Source organism: Serinus canaria, chromosome 1A (genome assembly GCF_022539315.1).
Source record: "Serinus canaria isolate serCan28SL12 chromosome 1A, serCan2020, whole genome shotgun sequence".
Lineage (NCBI taxonomy): Eukaryota > Metazoa > Chordata > Aves > Passeriformes > Fringillidae > Serinus > Serinus canaria.
This window is the reverse complement of record NC_066314.1, coordinates 34,785,432-34,808,676: the sequence shown is the minus strand read 5'-3', so window position 1 is coordinate 34,808,676 and position 23,245 is coordinate 34,785,432. Positions and strand designations below refer to the sequence as shown.

Sequence of the window (23,245 nt, the reverse complement as noted above, 5' to 3'; positions counted from 1 at the left end):
TGCAATCAAACTGGTGATAAAAAACCCCAAGAAGCCCAAACCTCCTTGCTTCTTAATCTCAATGACAGATGAAAGTGGGCAGTAAACAGGCTTGTGGATGGAAAAGCAAATAGTTACCTTTAGACTAGCAATATCCATGTCTGAAACAATTTGTTTCTCGTAACTGGGTTTTTAACCTCTGTCCTGGTTGGATAAAACATCCAAAATCACTGAAAATGATGCAGCTGACTGCAGCAGGTGCGGGAGGAAGCACATGCAAAGTTTTACTGTCCCTGTGGCATTTCTGGGGTCTGGGTGACTCCAGCAGATAACATCTGTATTTGACAAACTGTAGCAAAATAATTTCTGCTAACCATTAGCACTGCATTCCTGTTTGGTATTTTATGTAGAGTATGTTTTTGTTGGAAAGCTCAAAAAAATTTGAATTGATCTAAACAGAATTACAGTGGAAACTTGAGGAAGTTTCAGTCTTTACTAGTGCTATTCTTTATCGGAGCTCTCTAAAGATGAAAACTTGGATACAACTGAAACAATCTGCCCACTTGTAAACCACACGCATAATTTGACTACCTAGAACTTTTGCTTTTTCCAGGTATAAAAAATTACACCCATCTAATTTTATAACTCTCCTCTGTGGTAAGATATTTTCTTAATGTTAAAGCTTTTCACTGTGACAATTTCCCAATCAAGCTATTAGCTTTATTGATTGAACAAGACAAATAAATAGTACTAAACTAGGCAACCATAAGTTCATGAATAGTCACTTCTTTTTCTATGCTCAACATAGTTTTAAACTGTCTTTCAAACAATTTATCAATTGACAATGCTTATTAAAAAGGCAAACTAATTTTATAGCCAAAAATAGGATTTACTACATAGAGTCATTGTGAACTATCACTTAGATCCTGTAGCGATTAGGCAAGCCAAAACCCACATTTGGCTTTTGGGCTATTTTTATTCTTTCAGAATATTAATCAAAACACTCTAAAAAAAAAGAAACAAATAAGAGGTCAACTCACAATGTCTCTAGGCTGTGGAGCCCATCAAAGCATTTCTTTCCCAGGGAATAGATTCTATTGTTATGGAGATGTCTGCAGGGGAACATTAAGCAGGCAGTCAGGAAAGTACACTGCACACAGTGGACTAAAGTAAAACATTTTGATGGTTAAATCAAAACTAACTTATTTTCAGGCACGCATTGATTATATGCAATCATGCTTTTCCAGGAGCATGTATAGGTGACACCTCTACCACCCACCAGCCATTCTCCAATGGAGAGAATGGTTTCACAGAAGGGATCTGTTTTAAAACCACCTAGACTGTTCAAGAGTGTTATATCCCGTAGTTCCAGGCTGGGGTTTGCACAATGAATAGACATATTCTCAATGATAGCTGATATTAGCTCAATTATTATTATCTCAATGATAGCTCAATTAGTGCCTGAAAAAGTGTACGTGGGATGTGAGGTGTATATTTGGAAGATTTATATTCAGAGAGTGTTAGAGGGTATGGCCCAAAAGAGGAGCCATTCAGGAGATGGATAACACAGCAGACAGGTAAGGGGCATTAGGCTTGCAGAATGCAAAAAGACACAAAGCCATAATACAAAAAGTTGTAGCTTCCTTTAAGTGAGTGAACCAAGTAATCTTAGAAGTGCTGTAACTTGCCTTTCTTTGAAATTATGAAAATCAGTAACTACTTCCTAAAATATTTAGCACTTGAAAGTAATTTTTTACATATTTTAACCAATTCTACCCCCTCTTCCCCGCCACCCATCTCAAGACTCTGAGTTCTACCTATTTCTGTCTTTTAGATTGACACAGAAAAAAACCACTCTGAGTGAAGCTCATTGATGTGAGTAGATTCAACTTGTAGCCACTTCACGTCATTTAATTTAAAAAGAATGCCTTTCCCCCAGATTTTTCCTTTTATTTTGTCCTCAAAATCCTACCCCTGTAGTAGAGGGAAACTAAGGGAGAAGGGCTTTAAGAGAAAAGAAAGGCTGTGAATGAGTAGCTGCCAGGCCCTTCATTATACTCTGAAAATATTGTTAAAGATCAGAGGCTCTCTGAATGTTCTGCAGAACCTGGAGAAATTGAGTTTACCTGTCCATCAAAGGCAGGGATTGTGACAGCAAAATAAAAATGTTATGTGGGTTTTTTTCTTTTCTAGGAAGAAACCTAATCAACCCTATATTTTTAATGACTACCCTGACCTTTAATGCTTTAGTTAGCATGAAGAGTGCATCTTCAAACTCCAATTATGTTTGGATCTTTAATTATAAAGGTTTTGACTTGCTCCAATTGACCATGCACTTTTCCACTGCATTGAAAGTTTGCCGTACTGTATAGAGTAGCAAACCAATGAAAGCAGAACCACACACAAAGATTTTGATGAGCCAAAAAGATCAGCTACTGTAGGTTGTGAGGAATGATTCAATTATTAATCACTATAAAGCCCAGATGATTAGAAATAAGCAAGGCACAGCCTAAATAAGGAAACCTAACTGAGCAGAAGCAAGCATGGCACAAAAAGAAATTATCTTCCCCTGCATTTCTTAACTGTCCTCTTACCACTACACTTTGGTAGGGGTCTAGAGAACAGTGTTCAAGACAGCCTCTTGTCTTTTCCATTGCTGCTATAAGTCTAGAAGGTCAATCAGTCACAAGTCCATCCATTCTTTAACTTGAATGGGATCGATATTTAATGTAATGAGAAGGCAAAGGCTTTGCAGTACAAGTCATGTGTTTATCCCTAATTTTGGGGCCCCATGGAGGCAGAGATAGTGACTATAGCTGTCAGTGGAGAACCCTGATGTGTACCAGGCTCAGTGCTTACAGTGGGGCTAGAGTATGCTACAACATGCTAAGTGTCTTAGATGGCTTCTGACAGCCTGTATAGCTTGATTATGCAGTTCTCTCTTTAATAATGTTGACATTTTCCAAAGCATCTTGAAATTATTTCTCCATGAAGTTTCTCCATCCTGTCTAGATTTTTTCCATTTGGTGCATTCCCAGAAGATAAGAAGGTGAAACCATGATTCATAGTACACCTTCCAGATTTTGGTGCCAGCTGTGCACGTTTCAGTTAGTTGCACCGGTATGCAAACGTAACCAAATACAAAACTACATTTACTTTCTATGACAGGAAATGCATATTTTTTCTACTGGATGGCATTCTTTCCAAGTTCCCCAGAAAGATTTCAGTTCATTTCCTGTTCCTAATCTTCCCTCTTTCAATCTTAGACAACACACAATGCACCCCTTCCTGTTTGTTTTGCTGACCAGATAGGGTGTTTTTAAATTCCTTTGAATATTTTTATTGAGATGGAAACTTTGAAGCTAGATCAAAACAAGTGATTTAGCAAATGCTAGTCAAACTGTACAAAGATGCAAAAAAATCTGTTTCTCCAAGAGGCCAAAGACCTGCAAGAAGGCATTGTGTATAAAAAGCAATCAATAAAACTTACAGAACTACCAAACTGGAGAGGTTTCCAAAGGCATAGTCTGGTATATAATGAATTTTATTCAGTGCCAATGTCATTGCCTGAAGTGCTGGTAAACTCCTAAAAGCTTGGACGGGAATTTCTGTCAAGGAGTTATCATCTAGCCACAGGTGTCTAAGGGAGACCAAGCCATTGAAGCAGTTGGGGGGTACATAGTTGATGTGGTTGGCATCCAGGCGCCTAGGAGAAGAAGAAACAGAGAAAATTTGCTTTAAGAAAATAAAAGAGTCTTTGCACAATGGCTATATGAAGTAATCACCATGATCATAACCCCAAAGGATGGGCATGGGTTGCCACTTCCAGTTTTCATTTCCTGGAGATTCCACATTCCCATCTTGCTTGCAGCCTCATCCTTGAGATCTAAAATCATGTTTACATGTCTGCTTGTCAGCTGGCTCTGCAGAGACAGCTCTCCTTTGGAGCCATCCACTCACTGAGAGCACACACTGATAATTTTTGAGCAGAGTCTCTCTAAAGACTGGGTATGACTTTGTTTCCTTTCCCAATTGTTTGAAACCACAGAACAAAAAAGTGCAAGAAACTCATCCAGAGATTCTCTTTCAGAATCTACGAATCACTGAGCTTCAAGATAATTTGGATTTCCAAATGTTAAACACCCATTCTAAGACCCATAAACAGAACTCACTTCTGAGTTGCTGGAGGTTCCTGCTTTACCTTTCCTTTAATATTATAGAGTTACAGAATCACAGAATGAGCTGTGTTGGAAGGGACCCACAAGGACCATTGAGTCCCAGTCCTGGCTCTGCACAGGACCATCCACAAGTCACACACTGTGCATCCAAGAGCATTGTCCAAACACCTCTTGAACTCTGTCAGCCTTGCTGCTGTGAACACTTCCCTTGGGAGCCTGTTTCACTGCAAATATTGTTTATCCTAATGATTCTAATGAGAACTGAAGTTCACATTTTTTTTAGTAGTGGAACATAATGCTTTTTACCTAGAGATTAGTATTGCCAATGTGATGTATTTGTGTTGAAAAAGAAGTTACTAAATGCACTTCAGCTGCTGCAGAGCCAACAGAGGGAGCTCAACTGCACGTTGTACCTTTGCAGAGTCTGCAGGTGATGCTTTGTTCTTACACTTGTGTAATTAAGGATTAAAGCTAGTGAACCTTTTCAGATGTGGTGCTACAAATACAGAGTCATCTATTCACTGGCTTTTGTTTTTGCTGTGTTTTGCTTTTTCATTGTGATTTTTTTCAGGGAAAGATTTAAAAGGGCACTTCAGGTTTTTGAAAATTTGTGAAATATCCAGTTGGGAATGCAGGCCCTGATAAACTTTTTCTACTTTTAATGCATTGCAGTGACTTATAAAGCTGTGCTCTAAAATTTTTCATGAAATATTTAGAGAAGAGTAATTAAGTGAATGGTAAAACAGAAATAAATTTAAATAGATTTTTGAAAATACTACAGAACAGTCACACCTGGGGTACAAAGAAGTAATTCTGTACAACCTAAATTTGGTCTCTTTGAGAGAAATGCAATACTCTTTGTGGTGGGCACATTAATCTCTTTATTTAAAGCTGCTTCCTCATTTACAGTCATGTAAAATGTCAGGTCCATTCTATCTCCTGTTCCATGCTGGCCCTACCTACTTCATGAGAACAAATAATGACTGCTAAGGCTCCGTGCCAGGCTGGCAAATAGCTGAGACAAGGTCAGTTGGAACAAATTTATAAGTTTCAGTGTCAAAGCCCTTGTACAATTAAATTTTCAATATAATAACTGACATGTCAGGCAGCAGAGACAGAGCTTCCAAAATAATTCAGTGATCTGTCAACAAATGGGTAAGGTTGGAAATGTTTAGAAATACTCATGTTTTTCTTCCTCCTTTCCTCAGGCAACAACCATGTTATGCCTGTGTTTTCAAATAAGGTATAATTTGAATGAGTAGATGAGATTTCTTTGTGTTCAGTCAGAAGTAAATTTCTTCCCTGGGTGATGCTGGTATGTAAACTAAGAAGTTACAGTTGCCTTAGTTTGACAGTTTCCCTGATTAAAGAATGGAGGCTTTATTCAAACTCCATGTGCTGCAGTATTGCAGTTAACATCTCGTTCAATAGGAAGCCTGCCTGTGGAGCCCTGATGTCCCTGCTCACTCCACGGGAGTCACTCACAAGATGCCAGGCTGTGTGGAGAAGCCAACAGTTACTTGTTTGTGTGTAACCATGTGGCTGAAATGGCAATATTTCTGCTGTTGTCAGAGAGACCAGGATTTTTTATCTTACCAGTATTTCGTAGCATATCAAGGAACAGATTTTTTTTTTTAAAATAGCTGAAGTTTCCAAATATAAACCCAACACTGGCTATGTAAATAAAACAGAACAGAAAAAAACCCAGAACTGCTGTACTGTAAATGAAATTCCAGATAGTTGAATTATTGTTTAAGTAAAGCTTGGAAGAAACAAAAAAGCTGCAATGATTTGTGCTTCAGGTTCTGTAACTGGATTACATATCCTGCAAGTACTTATAAGAAGAACTGCCTCAAGTGCTCTTTCGTTATCTAATCTTTTTTAAATTTCCAAGCACCATTTTCCCTCTTGCAGATATTAAAAGGTTTCAGTAGTGGTTATGTTTCCTGTCATACTGTAGGTAATGCACACTGATGTATAAAGGACTGATCAAAATCACCCTTTTCAGCCAATTGTTTCACATGTGTTGATCAAAGTTTTGGCACTTTCAGAACTAAACCCATTAACTCACAAACATGACCCTATTTAAAACTGAAAAATATATGTAGATAACATGTGGTGAGTTTGAAAGCTGCTATTATATTCCAGAGAGAGCTAATTTAGGGAAACAGAAATACTTGATCTCTTCTGATAGGCAGCATGTAAATAAAGCAGCCACTATGAAATTCTCCATGAACTTACTTAAAATGTCTAAACCTTTCAAAGCAAATGCTTGAGCTATGTGGACTGTAACCCACTCATGTTTCCTGTGACACGCTGTGAATTCTGTGACCATGTGCACAAATTATGAAAAGATATTGTCTGTGTAGAAGGAAAACCTCATTTACTGGTACAGACAAAGGCAGTTGTTTGAAAAAGATTTGATTTGCATTTTTTAATCAATTTAGTATGAATGGATGCTAAGTTTCATACCAGTGGTAGGTTTCTAAGGGAATATATACATATATATAAATATATAATTTTTCCCATTTTCTGTATCTTCTCTCAGAAACAGCTACAACCTGGGTATATCTCATAACCAAGAAATTACTTAATAACTTGTTGGAGTGCCTTGCTTATTTAAACCTTCAGGTTTAAATCAAATGCTAGATAGGAGATCAGGAAGGAGATTTCTCCCAAGCCATTTTTTCCTCTGCAATGAAGAGCTATTACACGGATCGCCTCATTTTGGATGGATGAGGGCCAGAACACAATGAAAGGTCTGGAGAAGAGGGAAGCCACAGAGAAGTCAAGGATAAAATGTTTCTTTTGATGTTTAAGTTTAAAGTAGAAGAGGTAAGACCACAGGAAAAGGGACTGAACCTAAGGGGTAGGGGAGGCAGAGAACTGGGAGCCCAGGAGGACTGGTTTTGGGCATAGTGGATTAAAGAAGGTGGCACTTCTCCCTCTCGTATCACCTTCCTCTTCTGACCGAGCTCTGTTATGCAGGGAGCCTCAGTCAAGTTTCTCCATGAAGTATGGAGCAATGATGGACAGGGGTTGTGGACAGGGCCTGTCTGGGGAGGGCACAGAGGCCAGGAGAGGGTCACTTGCAGCCCAATATCTTTGTTAGAGTGTTGGCACACAGACTCTCTCAGGGGTTTGTTCACAGGATTGACTAAAGATGTAGGTAATGGCAAGTGACATCTAAACTAGCTCTGAAAAGTGATGTTATAAAAATAGAGCTGGCTGTTGTAAGCCATGTTTTCCAAACCTGGTCTTTTAAGCAGGATATCCCCTTCGCTCCACAGGGGAAAATGCCAGGACAATTGAAAAAACTTAATTACAACACAGCAGTCCAGCAGTTCTCACATCTCAGTTTTACAGGACTGATGCATGGCAACAAGGAGACCAAAACAGACAAATAACAAGTTTAGGAGCATTTGTTCTGTCCCACTGCTCAGTTTTACATGAGGAGGTTTCTGCAGCCCTGGAAGTTCCTCAATCCGTAGTGTTTCTCTTCACATTCAGATGTGCTGCTCAGGGGTGTTGGTAAACCTGCATTCAAGATGATGGATGCTATCATGCTGCATAAAGACATGAGGCCAACTGCACTGCTATGTTTATACAAAGGTATAAACCTTGGCTCTGATACTGGGTACTTTCAATCCTCACAGCTGGGAAAAAGTGGGGGCTAGCAGCTGTTGGGTTATCCCAGGAACCTGGCTGCAGACTCAGATCATGACCCCACAGATGGACAGGCATGTTTGATGTGTCTGGGAGCACCCACAAGTCCTCAGCCAAATGGCTTGGAGTGACCTCTCCTAGCCTCCCAAGCAAGGTGTCACCTGCTGGGGACAGTCCCAGGGGCATGTGATCTACCAGATGAACCCCAGGAATACATGTCCCGGCTCAGGGGGATGTTCTTTGGCATGGGTCAAAAGCAAGTCAAGGACTCTGTTAAGGATGCAGCTGGGCAGGTGGCCACGGCCAGAGCCTGGGAGTGCTCTGAAGCACGGCCTGCCCTGCTCAGCTGCTTATGCTTAGCACAGTGGGCCACTGCATGGCCCCAGGACCTGACTGGAAATCTGCTGTAAGCCCCTGTGCTGGCAAACACTCCAACAGCAGCTTCTTGCCTCCCACATACTCTGGTGGGCTTCAGCCATGCAGGATGATTTCTGGCTGTTCTGAGGTTGAGAAATTTGTCTGTCTTAGAGATGAGATAAATCTCCACTCTTTTGAGATTACTCATAAGACAGGAAAGAGTCAGGTGCTTGGTACCTTCCATTGGATGAAAGAAAATATCACCAGCTGGCCTGGAACTGCTGATTTAATACAGACTCTTTGCACCCCACTTTGAGAGCAACTGATTGGTTGAGTTAGAGGCTGCATATTAAAAAAAAAAAAAACAGTAGCAAATGCATTTTAGGTAACCTTGCACCTCTACCTTCCTCTCCTTGGTTATCTATCTAGAAAAATGTCTGTGACTGAGGGGGGTGGTCTGATACTGTACTACTGCTTGGTGTTTCAGTCACTCTTCTGCTGCCCAGTGCCCTGGGGCTGCAGCAGCCCGGATGGTGAAGGTGTGCAATAAACCAGGGAGACTGCAACAGCGAGTTTTGAGACCTCTTTGTGTGTCTGTAGACATCTGCATGGGTACAAACAACCTCAATTTCAAATGTGGGAAATTCCTCCTCTGGGAGTTTGTGGGTACCTGTTGAGGTACTCGCTTTCTTAAGAAGGATAATACCTTCTGTAGCCTTCATTATCATGGGCTGTGACATGGAAAACCACAACTAAGGCTCCTGTCTTTTCATGAAAACAGTTCTCTGGAGAGAATGTAACTTATCAAAGTTGTTTGGTCTTTCAATTAAAAATCAGGATTATTAACAGAAGCATCAAAGTGGAAAATAATTGTTCAAATTTAGCATTTCGGGGGGGGGGGGGGGGGGAAACCCTGGTTTTTAATTTTAAGCCTGAACTGGAAGAGTTGCAGAACTATGTTCCCTCAAAGTCTTCCAGTGCTTCTTCAAATGTCAAATATTTGGGAGAGTAGGGAGACAATGAAAAATCCATTTGCTGACCTGTTCCAGACAGGCAACTACTGAGAACATCTGAGATGAATTCTAGATAATATTTTGTGTCAAACCTGGTGTCAGCATCAGGTGGTCTTTAAGTACTGAAATACCTTATAAATAAAATTTAAGAAATCTACAAATTATGTCGGAAAATTCTAAAAAATTTCATTCACACTACTTTGCTGTTACTTGTAAAGTTGAATTATTTACTTCACTAAATTGCAGCTTTGCAGGTTGTTAAGGGAGAAAAGATGATTTATTTCTTCCATCTGTCAATTGTTTAAAGTGCTTTGTGGGCTATTCTGCCCTATTTTTCACTATCAAGGCAAAAGTCCTTTAAATGTCACAGGAATGAGATCAAGTGATACAGTAAATAATGCTTGCTTTGAAATGTTCTTCATGACTTGTGTGGCATGGCCAGTGAGACAGCATCTGACCTGTTCTTAATTTTGTTTATTTGTGTGTCTGACAATGCCACAGTAAGAGCTGTTTAGACATCATTAACAATGATGTCTAAACAAGAAAATAAATAGAAAGGAAGTTTCATCTACAGTATTCACTGAAAAGGGTTGTGTTACAATAATCCAAATAAAATAATAGCAGAACCTTTTCCATCTGCAATGCCAATTGCCCTTTCCTCCTTTATTTAGCAACATCTGAAAATGGAGATCTGCAGCTCTTCAGTGGCTAATAATATCAAATATACATTGATATGATTGGGAAAAAAGTTTAAAAATATTATTGATATGTCATTGCCAGTTTTTGACCAAGCCCTGCTTGCTTAACAATACTGAAATTATATGTCAATTTTGTTATACAATGTGTGTAATCAAAAATAAGACGATTGTACTACAGAAACAAAGATACCTATTTAAACAAATTCCTGCATTAAATGAAAAAAAGTTTGACAGAAAAGACAGAAAATAAGCTGCTAATCAAAAATGACACTTGAAAAACATATCAATATACGTATGTGAGAAGTTTTTGAATCATACATATATATTAAAAATCACCTAAAGTTTTCTTATTTAAACATAGAATGGAGATACTGATGATGTGCAAAACACAAAATCCAGAGATTTCCTGCTTATAGTCTGTTCCAAAGAAATAAATTTGTTCAAGGTGACCAATAGGGATGAGAGCGTTCAAGTGACTCTTTGAACCCAGCTGCCAAGCACTAAGTAGTGACACATCAGTGGTTGTGTGTTCCTCCCTTAAGTCAAGGTATCTGCACACTCTTTTGTGCTTGACAGAAATAAATGCCATTTCAATTGTCAGGAGCAGCAACCCAGATAATTTGTGTTCACACTAGATTTCTGAGGAAAATTATGGCCTATACAAGAATAAAGATACCCTTCTGCTCAAAACCACATCTCCAAATCAGCATGTACTCGTTACTTCCTTGATCCTCCTGCCATACAGGGAATTAGAGTCCTATGCAAACACTGCCCAAGCTCTGGTAGTGAACTCATTTATTAATCAAAGCAGCACATCGCTGGTTTTGACTACTGACCTACAAAGACTTTTATAAAATTGGAGAATATTTTACTATTGTTCAATCTTGGTTTTTTTTTTTTTTGCTTCAGTGAAAGAAAAAAAATCATTCATTTGTTTAGGTTTTTTCATAGACTTTTCTTGTCAAAGGTGAAATTCACAAATCTTACGTGTTTTGGGGTAACTTTTGAGCCTATTTCTCATTTTATAGTAATTATTGAGTAATATCTGCTGTCTGAATAAGATTGATCTGTTCTAGAGGTAAGTCAAGCCTTAAGAAATTTATGAATATTTGTCACTCAAACTTGTCATATCATTCTACATACTGGCAATAGTACAACTTGGACAATAAAGTGGAAGAAATTGTCGCTTTTTCCTGCAACACATCAGCTCTTATTCTCTGAACCACAGGCCATTTAACATCAATTAATGGTTCTATCAATATTGACACCTATACTGTCATTTTTTAGCCTGTAACTGGATAACAGGGAGAGGGTATCATCCAGAAATACCTTGGATGCAAAAACTTGTGACAAATTTGCATTATGAATGAATGTGGAATATTAGTGTGTGCATATGTACATATTGTGCACACATGCACAATTAAACATGGATACTTCTATAAAAAGGAATTTTAACATAATCCGCTTCGCATTTATTAAGGTATCAAGGCAGTTGCTATGGTTTGCCCCTTTGCATGACTGCCTTTCTTGAGGAAAAACCACAAAAGTAAGAGATTTGAGTCCTATCACCAGCTTTTTCCCCCCCCACATATATCCTAACTAAAGCAAAGGGTTAATGAGGCATTGAGAAATCATGCCACCTGCAGACCTAAACATAATAAATAGAAGAAGTTGTTATCTTATAGAAATTGCTTTTGAGAAGGCTTTTAACCTCTTAATTATACTCTTGAAAAGACTCCTGCTATTTCAAAGGCTTCAAGAAATAATTCCTATTGTAAATCAGAAACCAGTGCAAAACAACCTTGAGAACAGAAAATTCCTAGACTATAGGAAACAAGAAACTGAATCTGTGCACACCTTTATCTGGCAGGCACAACCCCTTTTAAGCAAACAAAAGAATAATAGTTTTCTTTTCCTCAAAGAGGTCTCTTTTGCCAGTGATCGTTTTTCAGGTGATAGTAGTTTTTCTGTACAAACCCCTATCTTTCCATCTTGGGACTGCTAGGCAGCTGTCTAAAGGTTTCTACTGACCATTCCTATCCTCCCTCTGTTTTAATGCAGTCCTTTAAAAAGACTGCACAAATTCCAGTTTACTTCTTCAACTTCTTCACCCAAGGAAAAAAATCTTTGCAACAAAGCCTGAGTGAGACTGTCATTTTGTTTAGCAACTGTAGTGAAAATTCAACAATCTCTTTCAGAGTAACAAAGGAACTCTTGTTGGCTTGGCTTATCATGTTTTGGTCCAGAATGTGTATAGAGCGATGTGATCTCAGCGAGATTTTTTTGTTTGTTTAGCAGAAACAAAACCTAATATAGTCACTAGACCAGCATTTTCTCATGACTTTTTCAAAGATCAAAGGAAAGAACTGTAACCTCAAAAGTATATGGCGGAGATATTTCTGTCTGTGTCTGGTCAATAAAGAAAAAAAGCACTGACCAAATAACAATTATAAGATAATTAATTCTTAGGGCTGTTTCACCTTTAGAAACCTTAACAAATGCTTTGTTTATTAAGGAGGCAAATGTAGTTCAAGACAGGCATAAGAACATGGGAGCTATTACAGTAGAATGTGTGCCTGTGCAGTGCTAAGTTATACACAGATGACATGATTTTTCTGTAAATAAACTAATTTCATTAATTCTGGTCTTCAGATTTTGGCTGAACAAAATGTATATAAAATATATTAACCTTCTGGTGGAACTTTACCTACATAAAAAAAAAAAAAAAAGTCGTTTGTTCAACATAGCACATTTCTCAACCAACACATCTTAACTCTAACCAGATTGGTACAGATGCTCATTCTATCCTTGCCAATGTCAGACTTTTACTTGTGATGTTGGTGATCAGGGCACACTGTAGCAACACTTCTTGTGAAAGCTATTTGAACTTCCAGATTGAATTCTCTATTTGGATCTTGAAACGTTTTAGGAAAATAATTTTATTTGAGAGTCATTCCATGACAATATAAGGTGGTCAACTTAAAGCATAGAGAAGAGTCATTTGACATTTTCCTCTGAACAAAGAAATCCTTTTCTGTTTTCAATCATCTAGATATTTCACACTGCAGATTAAAAATCAGTAACTTCTTTAGAAAATTTTGTGGGTTTTTTTTTTTTTAATATCAGGTGACAATCCAATTTTGTAGGTAGTTCAGGAACTAGCTCAATTTACTGCATCCTCTGTTTAGACAGCAAAAACATCTTTGTGGTGCAAGTACAGCAGAAGAAACTCTTGCTGCCAAAGTGCCTGAACAAGAACACAGCAGAGGAAGTCCAGGGTACACAGGTGTCAAGGGAGGTGCATAGGGAAAAGGCAATTCCAACTTCACAGGACAAGTTCTTGAGTAGCTACTAACATGCTAGAAAGAAGTCCTGCAGTTGCAATAAGAATGAAAATAACAGCTTAGCATTCAGTAAAGGTTATAAAATTACACAAAACAAGGTTTTGAATTAGTAGGAAAGCAAACAAAAACTTATCAATTTTTGCCCTCTATAAACTCATGGTGCCAAGCACTTTAAACATTCTGCACAGGGCTTATCTCTCCTTCACTCATCTCAGATCAAATATATGAAAACTGAAAAAGAGTTCAGCAACGTGACAAGGATGACAGAGGAATGGAAAAGCTTCCACATTAGAGACAGTCCTAGCAGATTACATCTGAAAAATTGACTAATGGGGATACAAGAGAGGTATATAAATCTGGTGTACATGAGTACCAAACTGCTGCTTCCACTTTCTCCTGATGCTGCAGAGAACATCAAATGTGGTGAAAAGTTCCAAGTACATATCAGAAGGCACCTCACCATGCTAGCTGATCAGGAGACATGCTGTCTCAAAAAATCAGGAGTGTCTCACTGGCTCAAACTGCAATTGTACAAGACCATTGAAGAAAACCCTTTATCCACAACAGACCCAGTGAGTCCCTGAGTGCTAATCTCTGGCTGCCTGAACAGTTTACCAAAGCAGTATCATACTCTTTGCTGAACCTTCTTGTTTTCCTTTGGCACCTGTTATTGCAGGCTGGATGCTGGGCTAGGTCAGCTTTCAGCATGACCTGGTACAACCATTCTTATAGGGCAGAAGCACACCAAAATAATTTCATTCATACCACGAAGCAGCCAATCCTCACTCTTGGTCTAGCAGTTCTGGCAGCAGAACTGAAGCTCGTGGACTGAGTCAGTATGGACAGTCAAGAGCTATAAATACAGAGGCCTGCCTGAAGCACAGAATATAATTAAGTATCTTCTAGTACATTTTGTTTCATGAGTTATTAGTGTTTTCCATAGTGCTTAAAAAGAAAAAAAATTACACCAAATGAAAAAAAAAAAGAAAAAGGGAGTAATTTGGGATTCCTTCTCTTCCCTGGTAAAGAATATTAACAAGAAGCCATGTTTTTGACAGAAAGCATTGCAGGCCAACGAGTGTCTTTTCAGATGTTGAACCAGCCTATAACTCTGGAAAGAAGCTGCCAGTGTAATGAAATTACTGGAATGAAATCAATTGCTTTTGATGTTTAATTGACAGTACAATTCTCTTGAATAGCAGCTTAAAGAGAATTAAAAGAAAAAGTTGATTCAGCACATTACAAAGCAATATTACCAGATAATTATTATGTAATTGTATATTACTGCTCATGGATTGCAAATGGATTAATCAGGTGTACTCACAGAGACTGCAGGCTGCGCAGGTTCTGCAGCGCTTCGGTCGGGACCTGGCGTAGCTGGTTGTTCTGCAGCATCCTACATCATGCATAGCACAAAAGCCAGAATCAACACAGCAAAGATCATATCTTTCTACTGCAAATTTCCTTCCAAGCCCACCTTCTTTGTACTGGTCCTACTTCAAGATTACAAAGAAAGTTACACCAACAGTCCATTCCCCTGCCCCTGTCAAAGGCCTGCTCTCTTCAAGGCAAACAAATACCTGTAGCATGTTAGCTTTGTTAACAGCTAGACATCAGCTTTGAGCAGGATTTTCAAAGCAGCTAAGGAAGCTAAAAGAATAAATCTGATTTGCTTCAGGTAGGGCTTGTAACTTCCTAATTGCCTCTAGTGATTCTGAAATTTTCATTCTCATGCAATGATATTGTTCTCCTTCTGAAGTGATTCTATTCTGATCAAACTGTGGAGGACTGACTCTTGAAATCCCCACTCAGGAAAATGCAACAATGGCAAATCAACTCTCAACTGTGTGAGACATTTATTATTTAGTTTGAATAACACTTTTATCTCTGTAAATAAACTCCTAATTTATTTTCAGAGAAACAAATTTTCTCATCCCAAAGGTTGTTAGCAATGACTTGACAAATCTTTTTTCTCAAATATCACATCATTTACCTTGCAAAGATTGAAAAATCCCTTTCCACTCCTAAAGAATATTTTCCTCCTTTTGAATACGGTTTCATTCATGCTACCTAACACCCTTGTTTGGACCAACTCCTACATATATAAATACTCTATGTGGATAAGTCCAAAGCAGTACATGCTGCCTTCAAAAGGAGGCATATTCAATGGGACATTGTAAATGAAATAATTTCTGGCAGGCCGAAATCTGCTTGGGCCAATAAGAGCTAGAGCTTGCCAACTTAGAAGTACATGGAGCAGGAATCTCTTCACACTTCTTTTCCTGCTAAGTGTTTTTTCAGTAGAGATTTGTACAGTAGCACCAGGCCTGGCTTGACACTGCCTAGGAGGCTGGTACTTTTGCTAATAATGCAGTTTCTGTGAACTTCACATGGGCAAAGATCTCTAGTATAAACACTGTGAGATTTAGCCTGCTAGTAATTTTAGTAACTATATGTACTGTCTTATTACTCCAAATGATACTATTTTGTAATATTTTTAATAATTTATATAATAGTTATTACATTGCAAAGAACAATGTATGAAACGGGAACTGTGTTTTAAATTACACTGTGTTGTATACAACAATGTTTTTTCCCCCATGTCTCTCAAGAAAAGGGAACCCCCAGTTTTGTGTGATCATTAAAAGTTCAGCTGAAATCAGGACTTTTGAGATAATTAAAGAAGCTATTAACTGAATCAATTTTTACCTTTGATATTGTACAGAGACATCTACTTGATGAGCAAGTTGTTTTTAGAAGCCTAATAATGTTTTCCAACTTTTGTTTAGGATACTTTCTATGTGAAAAAACAAAGATTTAATGATGTTCATATGTATCTTCAATTGAATTGTTCAAAATGAGCGGATCAAAATATGTAATTTACTTGATCAAAACTTCATTGGTTAATTAGTTCCCTAGAGCATTTAGGAAATCAGAAATATATCAAACAACACACAGTTTACTTACAGCACTTTAAGACTGAAAAGGCCAGCAAAGGCTCCCTTAGGAATGTATGTCAAGCCATTTCCTGCAAGACGTCTGCAAAGTTTGAAAAAGGAAAAGAGTGAATAGCTTTTTCTCTTCATGTGGAATTAATTTGGTTGCTAAAAAGTGCAACACAGCTATGTTTGAGCAACTGATGCCAGAGGCAGCAGTTTAAGAGCCTAGTTTTTTCATTAATACACTTAAAAAAATGAACAAAGCCCCCCCCAAAAACAACAAAACAAAAACAGAACAAAAAAACCCCAAAAAGACAACAACAACAAAAAGAGAAATCTGTAACTGCACTGTTGGTTTGCTGAGAGCCGGACTGCAGAGAAAAAAATTCAATTTCATTGCAAATTTGGCTTATGATTTAAAATGTACATTGAATTATTCATATTTTTTTCAGGGCTTAGAACAATCCCAGCAACTAAAATACAGACATAGTGACAATGATCAGCATCATAGGATTTACAGTCATGACCTTTTGGAATTGTGCATTTATGTTTTCTGTGACCATTTCACTCATTTGCACAAATATAAAAATATATCCACATAGCAATGATTAGAGTTTATTCTGAAATAACTACACATAAAACTGCTGTACTGGTGGAATAACAGTTTTCTCTGCGAGCACATGTGTAATAGGTTGCCAAAAAGTATATTTGTTAAAATCTGTAGGGCTTTTCCCCCCCTATTTTTACTGCATCTTGCTCTCAGATTGCCTGAAGGTATTTTACAGACCTGGGTAAGTACACCAAATAACCCTGTAAAGCATGTTACACTGACCCCCCAAAAAACCAACAACAACAACAACAACCAAAAAAAAAAAAACCAAAAAAAACCACCCTGCATAATTCTGTAAGTTTTGTGTCTAAGAAAGAGAGAATCCATTTATGAAATAATGGCATTTCCATGTTCGCCATCAGTGCAACTCCAGAGCATCCTGGAAATTACTCAAAGCCAGGTTGGATGGGCAACATGGATGTTTTGAGCAACATGGTATAATGGAAGGTATCCCTGCCCATGGCAAGGGATTGGATTTAGATGGTCTTTAAAGCCCCTTCCAACCCAACCCACTCCATGATCTTGCATTCAGCCTTCTGACATCACAATTCAGCCTGAATTTGCTGTGATACCTGTGCCCTACCTGGAAATCTCACTGGTAAGGGACAACTTCCTAGCAAACTTTCTTTGAGTCAGTAGGGGCCCAGTGTATACTCCTGGCAGACAAAACCCACAAATTGATATGCTGTAACCCCTTTGCAAAACAAGTTAAGACAAGTGGAATTGTATGCCCCATCAGCCAAGATATTGCACACCAGGATTGCAGAGCCCAGCTGATGTGATACCAGAGCTGACATTTGATTCAGCCCCTGGACCCTTAGGAAAGAACACAGGACTAGTTCCAGGAAGTTCTTTAGGTACCAAGCTGCCAGAGAGGAAGCTGCAGTGCTGAAATAGGCACCAGATTTGCCAATACTATTAATGGAGAAGGCCAAGTACTTTTGAGTGGAGTCCCAAAGATCCAGCACTGACTGGCCCTTAAATGCTGTCTTCTTTTGGGGTTGAGTTTTCCCAGAGCTAACCACAGGGTCCTGTGCAGATCTTGTTTTTAGCCACTGCTTTCATACAGAAAATAAAAAGATACATTTGGCTATATGTTGGGGAAAAAAAAAAAAAGAAAGAAAAAGAAAAGAAAAATAAAACATCTAGATCTTAGCTCCAGAGATTTTTCAGGAATTTTCAGTCAGGAAAGGTTATTTCCTGTACAGATATCCCTGCTGAACTGTGTAACCTGTAATGTTGAGCTAGCCCTCTCTGTTACACGAAGGTGATTGTGCTCTGCAATGACAATCAGCATCAGGCAGAGCTGCTGGGCTTGTCTCACTGCAGAGTGTAGTGGAGTCTGATCTCCAGACACCTGAAAACTGGGCATATGCAGCTGAATTCCTGCAGGCAGATGTGCAAACCAAACCTGGTTTGCTCTTGCTCCAAGATGAGGCACTCACAGGCTCAGATGTGAGGGCCCTCTGCAAGCTTCAGCTTTCATTCTGAACACAAATGGCAATGACTTTTGGGATGTTCTTGGATCAAGCAGGCATGTACTAGGTTAGGCTCAACAGATTGTGCTCCTGGAAGTAAATGCCTTTTGTAGATCACTAAGCACTAGAGGCTGAGACCTGTCTAATTCTGATTTCAGTTCTTGTGAGATGATTGTTTAAAAAAACCCCTAAAGAGTACTTCATCCCTGCTGCACCTTTTTGCTCTGCCATTTTAATGACATGATTGGACACAATTCTGGACATGAGCTTGGTATGAACCATAAAGTTATGGGTTTCTAAAACCTTACTGGAAAAAAAAGAAGGTGCAGGTATTGAGATTTTCACTTCAGTTACTGCTGCAAGTATCATATAGAAAATTTGGTAAAGAGCAGAGAACTAAACCCACCTGTCTGAAGACTCAAGGGTGTTCTCTTTCAGGCCTCCACCCCTTCTTCACTCTCAACTGAGGCAGTGCAAATTGCCAAATGCACTACATTTTAATACCCCACGTTTGGATTTCATACTCTTCACAAAGTGGCCTAGCTGAGAAAATCAGACCTATTTAAGAGCTCCTGGAGAAGGGCTGTGCCAATTACCAAGCATGCATCACCTGACTGCAAATGCAGGACTGTGGCAACGATACTGTGCAGCTTTGAAGTTTTATTTCAATGGCTAAATACTCACTTTTCCCAGCTTTGGAGCATCTTTGTGGCTCTCCATAGCAAGCCTTAAGGTTTGTCATTTTTTGAAAATGCACAGCCATGTTCCTCAGCTGTTCTGAGTGGTAGTTACCCAAACTATTAAACCAAAATGTAATTTTTAATACTTGGGGTTTTTTTCAGATTCCAACCCTTTTAAAAAATTTTTGCTTCTTTTCCTTTTAGATCACAACTTCTTAATTCCTAAAAATGTCTTGTACAAACAATTTAGATTGATATAGAAATAACATGTTAAACTCATTGGTAGGCGCAACTTCCATATTTACTCCTTATGAGTTCTTTTCAACCTCAGGTCATTCTTGAAGTTCTGTCTTGAATATTTTTCAATTTGAAAAGAGCTCTCATCAGTTTTAAAGACAGTAATTAGAACTATCTTATATGACATTCCTCTGCTGATGCAGCAGCAGATAGATCATGCTCTTCATGTACAATCCTACGTACCTCAGCACTGGGTTACATCAAGTATATCACAAATGCCATGTATGGATATGCATGTCCTTGTAGTTCTCTCACCAAGCAACCCAACAGTGTCAGGAAAGGCAGACATCTGGCAACAATTATTTTTGATGTAACAATGTTGTCTGGCCTTCATTTACCATGCTAAACCCTTTTCCATGGTGCACTTTTCATGATTGTCTCTGGAACAAGCTCAGCAAAAGCACCTATCTATTCCCAAGACACACTACGAAACCACTTCTGGCACAATAGTGGCATCTTCCCAGCCCATTAGAATTCCCCATCACTGCAGTACTTGGTAAAAATCAGCAAAAATTATTCATTTGGATGGTTGTCTAATTCTTTTAGTATTCTTGGATAAAAGCATATCAGTCCTTTATGCCTCAAAGCTCAGGAAATTTGGTTTATTTATTCCTGATAATTTTTAATGTCTTCCTTTTAGCATTTTCTTGCTATTACTGTGTTTCTACTCCCAGACTTTGCATAAGGGAAAATTCATCCTTTTTTTGACACTACAGTATGTATCAAGTGTCTACCAGGGTTCACTCGTCTCCACTTCAGGCATTTTGTTTTCTATTACCTAAATTAATTCAGGGAAGCTGCACAGTATTTTACTGAATTTTGGATGTACTTTGGATAGTAATTTTAGTCTGAATGGGTAAGTATAATTTTCCCTGAACAAATGAAAATGGACACAGTATGTGTTTCTATAGCTGAGCATTTAGTTAATAATTTCTGAGAGCAGGAATTAAATTGTTTGTTTTTAGAACTTACATAACCAAATGGTTGACTCTTTTTGTTTGAACAATTTTGAATATCCATTTTAAAAAGTTCTTTTATTTTAAGCACATCTGACATTAGTTTAAAAATCTCTCATATTAGAGATATCCCATTAAGTACATTCAGGCTTAAATATATCACATCTCTTTAATAAAAAGGTAGCCCAAAAGGATCTTATTTTTTGCATTATGTTGTTTCAGATTTAGATTTTACTTGCACTGCTTTGAATAATCTTGCAAATTAATGGAGGCTGGAAAAGTCTACAGAGGAGAGCCACCACATATCTCCTTCAGCACCTGTTACTTCCTGTGCTTGGAGTGAGGATACTTTTGGCTTAGGCATAGTTTTTTATACTACTGCAAGTTTCTTTTTAAAAGATGTAAAATAAACGAGCTGAGAGAAGAGCAAGTGGCCTCCATACTTTTAAATGGCAGTAATTTATAAAATATCTTTCAATGCCACTGAGCTGCACTGGCAATCAGTGCTCACTGTTGGAACAGCTGTAGTGCTGGAGGTCATGTTCATGGCCTGTGGTCAGATTTAAGCAAAGGTGTGTCTGGCTCTCCTTTGAGTGCTCCCCATCTGTCGATCCCTTTGGCATATTATGACCTCTCCTGCAGTGTCACAGTTCTGAGAAATGGCGGTCATCCAGTCAAAAGAATATTCCCAGACAAGAGAACTAAAGCTCCAAAAATTATCAGAAACTTTGTTCTTGTTTTCCTTTGATTGTCTGAAAAGAAAATCTTCATTCATCAGAAGGAAGCAAATAAATATGAGTTGTGATTGAGAACAGTCAACTTTACATTTTTAGTACAATAATTTTTCTTTGCCAACTCTAAACAGCTTTTTGTGTGGATGTTTTCTGCACCAGGACAAACTTCACCTGGTACCAAGCATCTCTTCTATAACTGCTGGGTGAACTCGAAACGCCACAAAGTCTTCTCTACAGATAAAAAACTGTGGCATTTAATGAAGACAACACATTTCCACTAACTGTACGAGGAACCTGTGGGAAATCTAACCTAGCTACTTCTCAGTCTGCAAAGACACTGACAGTACAATATTGGTAGTGGCTGCTTTCCTTCTCTGCTTAAGTAAGATCTAGTCCAGCAAATGCTGATCAAGCATCTGTGGAATGTATTTCCAAATCTAGTAGTATCAAAACTAAAGAAAAGACATGAAAGGGAGGTAACTGTCTCCTTGGGAAAAACATTGATCCCGATTCATGTTGTGTTCTAACAGGATTAGCACAATGGAATTTTCCGGGACAAGTTACTTATCAAATATTGCAAGGTGTTGAAACACAGGAGAATAGATGACACTGGAGCTCAGTGTGACTCAACATATAATGGGAACAAACAATGTAAAAGGAGTCAAGCTTCTCTTTTACAAAGTGAAACTGTCATATTTCAAAACAGATACAATTAATTAGAAATTCATTACACTCAAATTTCCGATAAATATCCTTGACTCATAGCATTTGCCAGTAAACTATGGTACGAATACCAGACTGACTCAATGTTTCTAGACTAATGCCAGTGCATGCCCTTTAATACAGATTAGGTTACATGTCATTGCATCACTTGTGTTGCATTATATTTATTCAGTTCCCATGTAGTGCAATATCCTATATAGATGGAATGGTGAGTGCAATCTGAAATAATTCTTCAGCTGTGCAAAGACACAGAGGGATTTCTACAAGAATAATTCTGTGAACTAGAATCCTTTCTGTACGTCTCTGAGTCTGCATTTTACTTCTGTTCACTAATTGGTTTGCTGATTTTATTTAAGGAATGAGAGCAAAGACTGCACATCCTAAGACAATGTTATCATGGATAGGTTTATATCCATATATCTATTTCTGTATCTATATCTATATCTATGACTAGGTTAATATCAACAGAGTCACAATCCAGTCAGTTTTATATGTTTTCTTGGAAAATAGATGCTCTATTCATCATTTACTCCATTACATGCTCCAGCTAACAACCTCTCCAGACAGAAAACTGAAAAGAAATCACATAGAAGAATCTTCTTTTTGTGAATATAAATTGAAAGTTCAGAAGGCCTGAGATAGTGAAAAACTCCAAAAGATGGGACTGTTCTGCTGTATGTGGTACCCTCCTGAATTTAGTGCTAAAACACTAGTATGTAAAAAATTCCAATAAACTTAATGTAATCATGGCCTGTGTCTTTTATACCATGTGTACAGATAAGAAACTCTCTTTTGTAATTTGAAACTTCTTTCTTAAAAGCCTGCTCTGCCTCCTCCAACTGCCATAATTGTTCTGAATACCTGATAAAGATCCATGGTGAAATATCAGTCTCACTGAAGTCAGGGGAAAAATTTGTGCTGACACAAGTAGAAATGGGGCTCTCATTTGCATCCTGCCACAGTATCATATTTGCCAGTAATTTACTTCTTTCCAAGGAGCTGCACCAGTAACACTACTATCAATGCTAAACCTACAACCCAATTTCTAATGGAGGAAATGGCTATTTGGGGAGGAACAACATGGAAGTATAACAAGAAAACATCAATTTCCAAATCTTCTCTAGAACAACTTGCTCTGGTATAAAAAATTGCCTTTATTCAAGGAAGAATTTACCAATCTTGAATCTTGCCTCAATTTTGTTTCCTGTCAAACTTTGTTAAAGGTACACAAGCACAGAACTACACATGTGTTTACTTCACTTATATAAATATATAGCAAATATATAATTTATATAATCTTATTTCTAGTTTTCTTCATCTTACATATACATCAATAGGTGACATGAAACATTCCTGCTGATTACACCAAAAAAGCTTTGACAATATGGATATTCATTTGGCACTTAACCAAAGTCAACTAAAACTTTGAGATAAGAGTTTGATTTTATATGTATTAATGATTATTTTCAGGCCAATGCAATAGAAATGTATGAATTAATGGGTGATTAATTCTAGTGTTAGTAATTCATGGATGATATCAGCACATATTTCAAAATGGTTTTTAAGAGTTACTTGCTAGCCTAGGAATTTAAA

At 38.0% G+C, this 23,245-nt stretch overlaps 1 protein-coding gene across 1 annotated transcript in view; it reads right to left on the bottom strand.

The window, feature by feature from the left end:
- The window catches only part of LGR5 (leucine rich repeat containing G protein-coupled receptor 5), a 90,973-nt gene that overhangs the window by 23,706 nt on the left and 44,022 nt on the right, over positions 1-23,245 (bottom strand). The window contains exons 3-6 of the mRNA XM_030238466.2: positions 16,203-16,274; positions 14,560-14,631; positions 3,470-3,685; positions 1,020-1,091 (exon numbers count right to left, since the gene is read on the bottom strand). Of these exons, the coding sequence (XP_030094326.1) occupies positions 1,020-1,091; positions 3,470-3,685; positions 14,560-14,631; positions 16,203-16,274 (432 nt within the window). The remainder of the gene's footprint in view (positions 1-1,019; positions 1,092-3,469; positions 3,686-14,559; positions 14,632-16,202; positions 16,275-23,245) is intronic.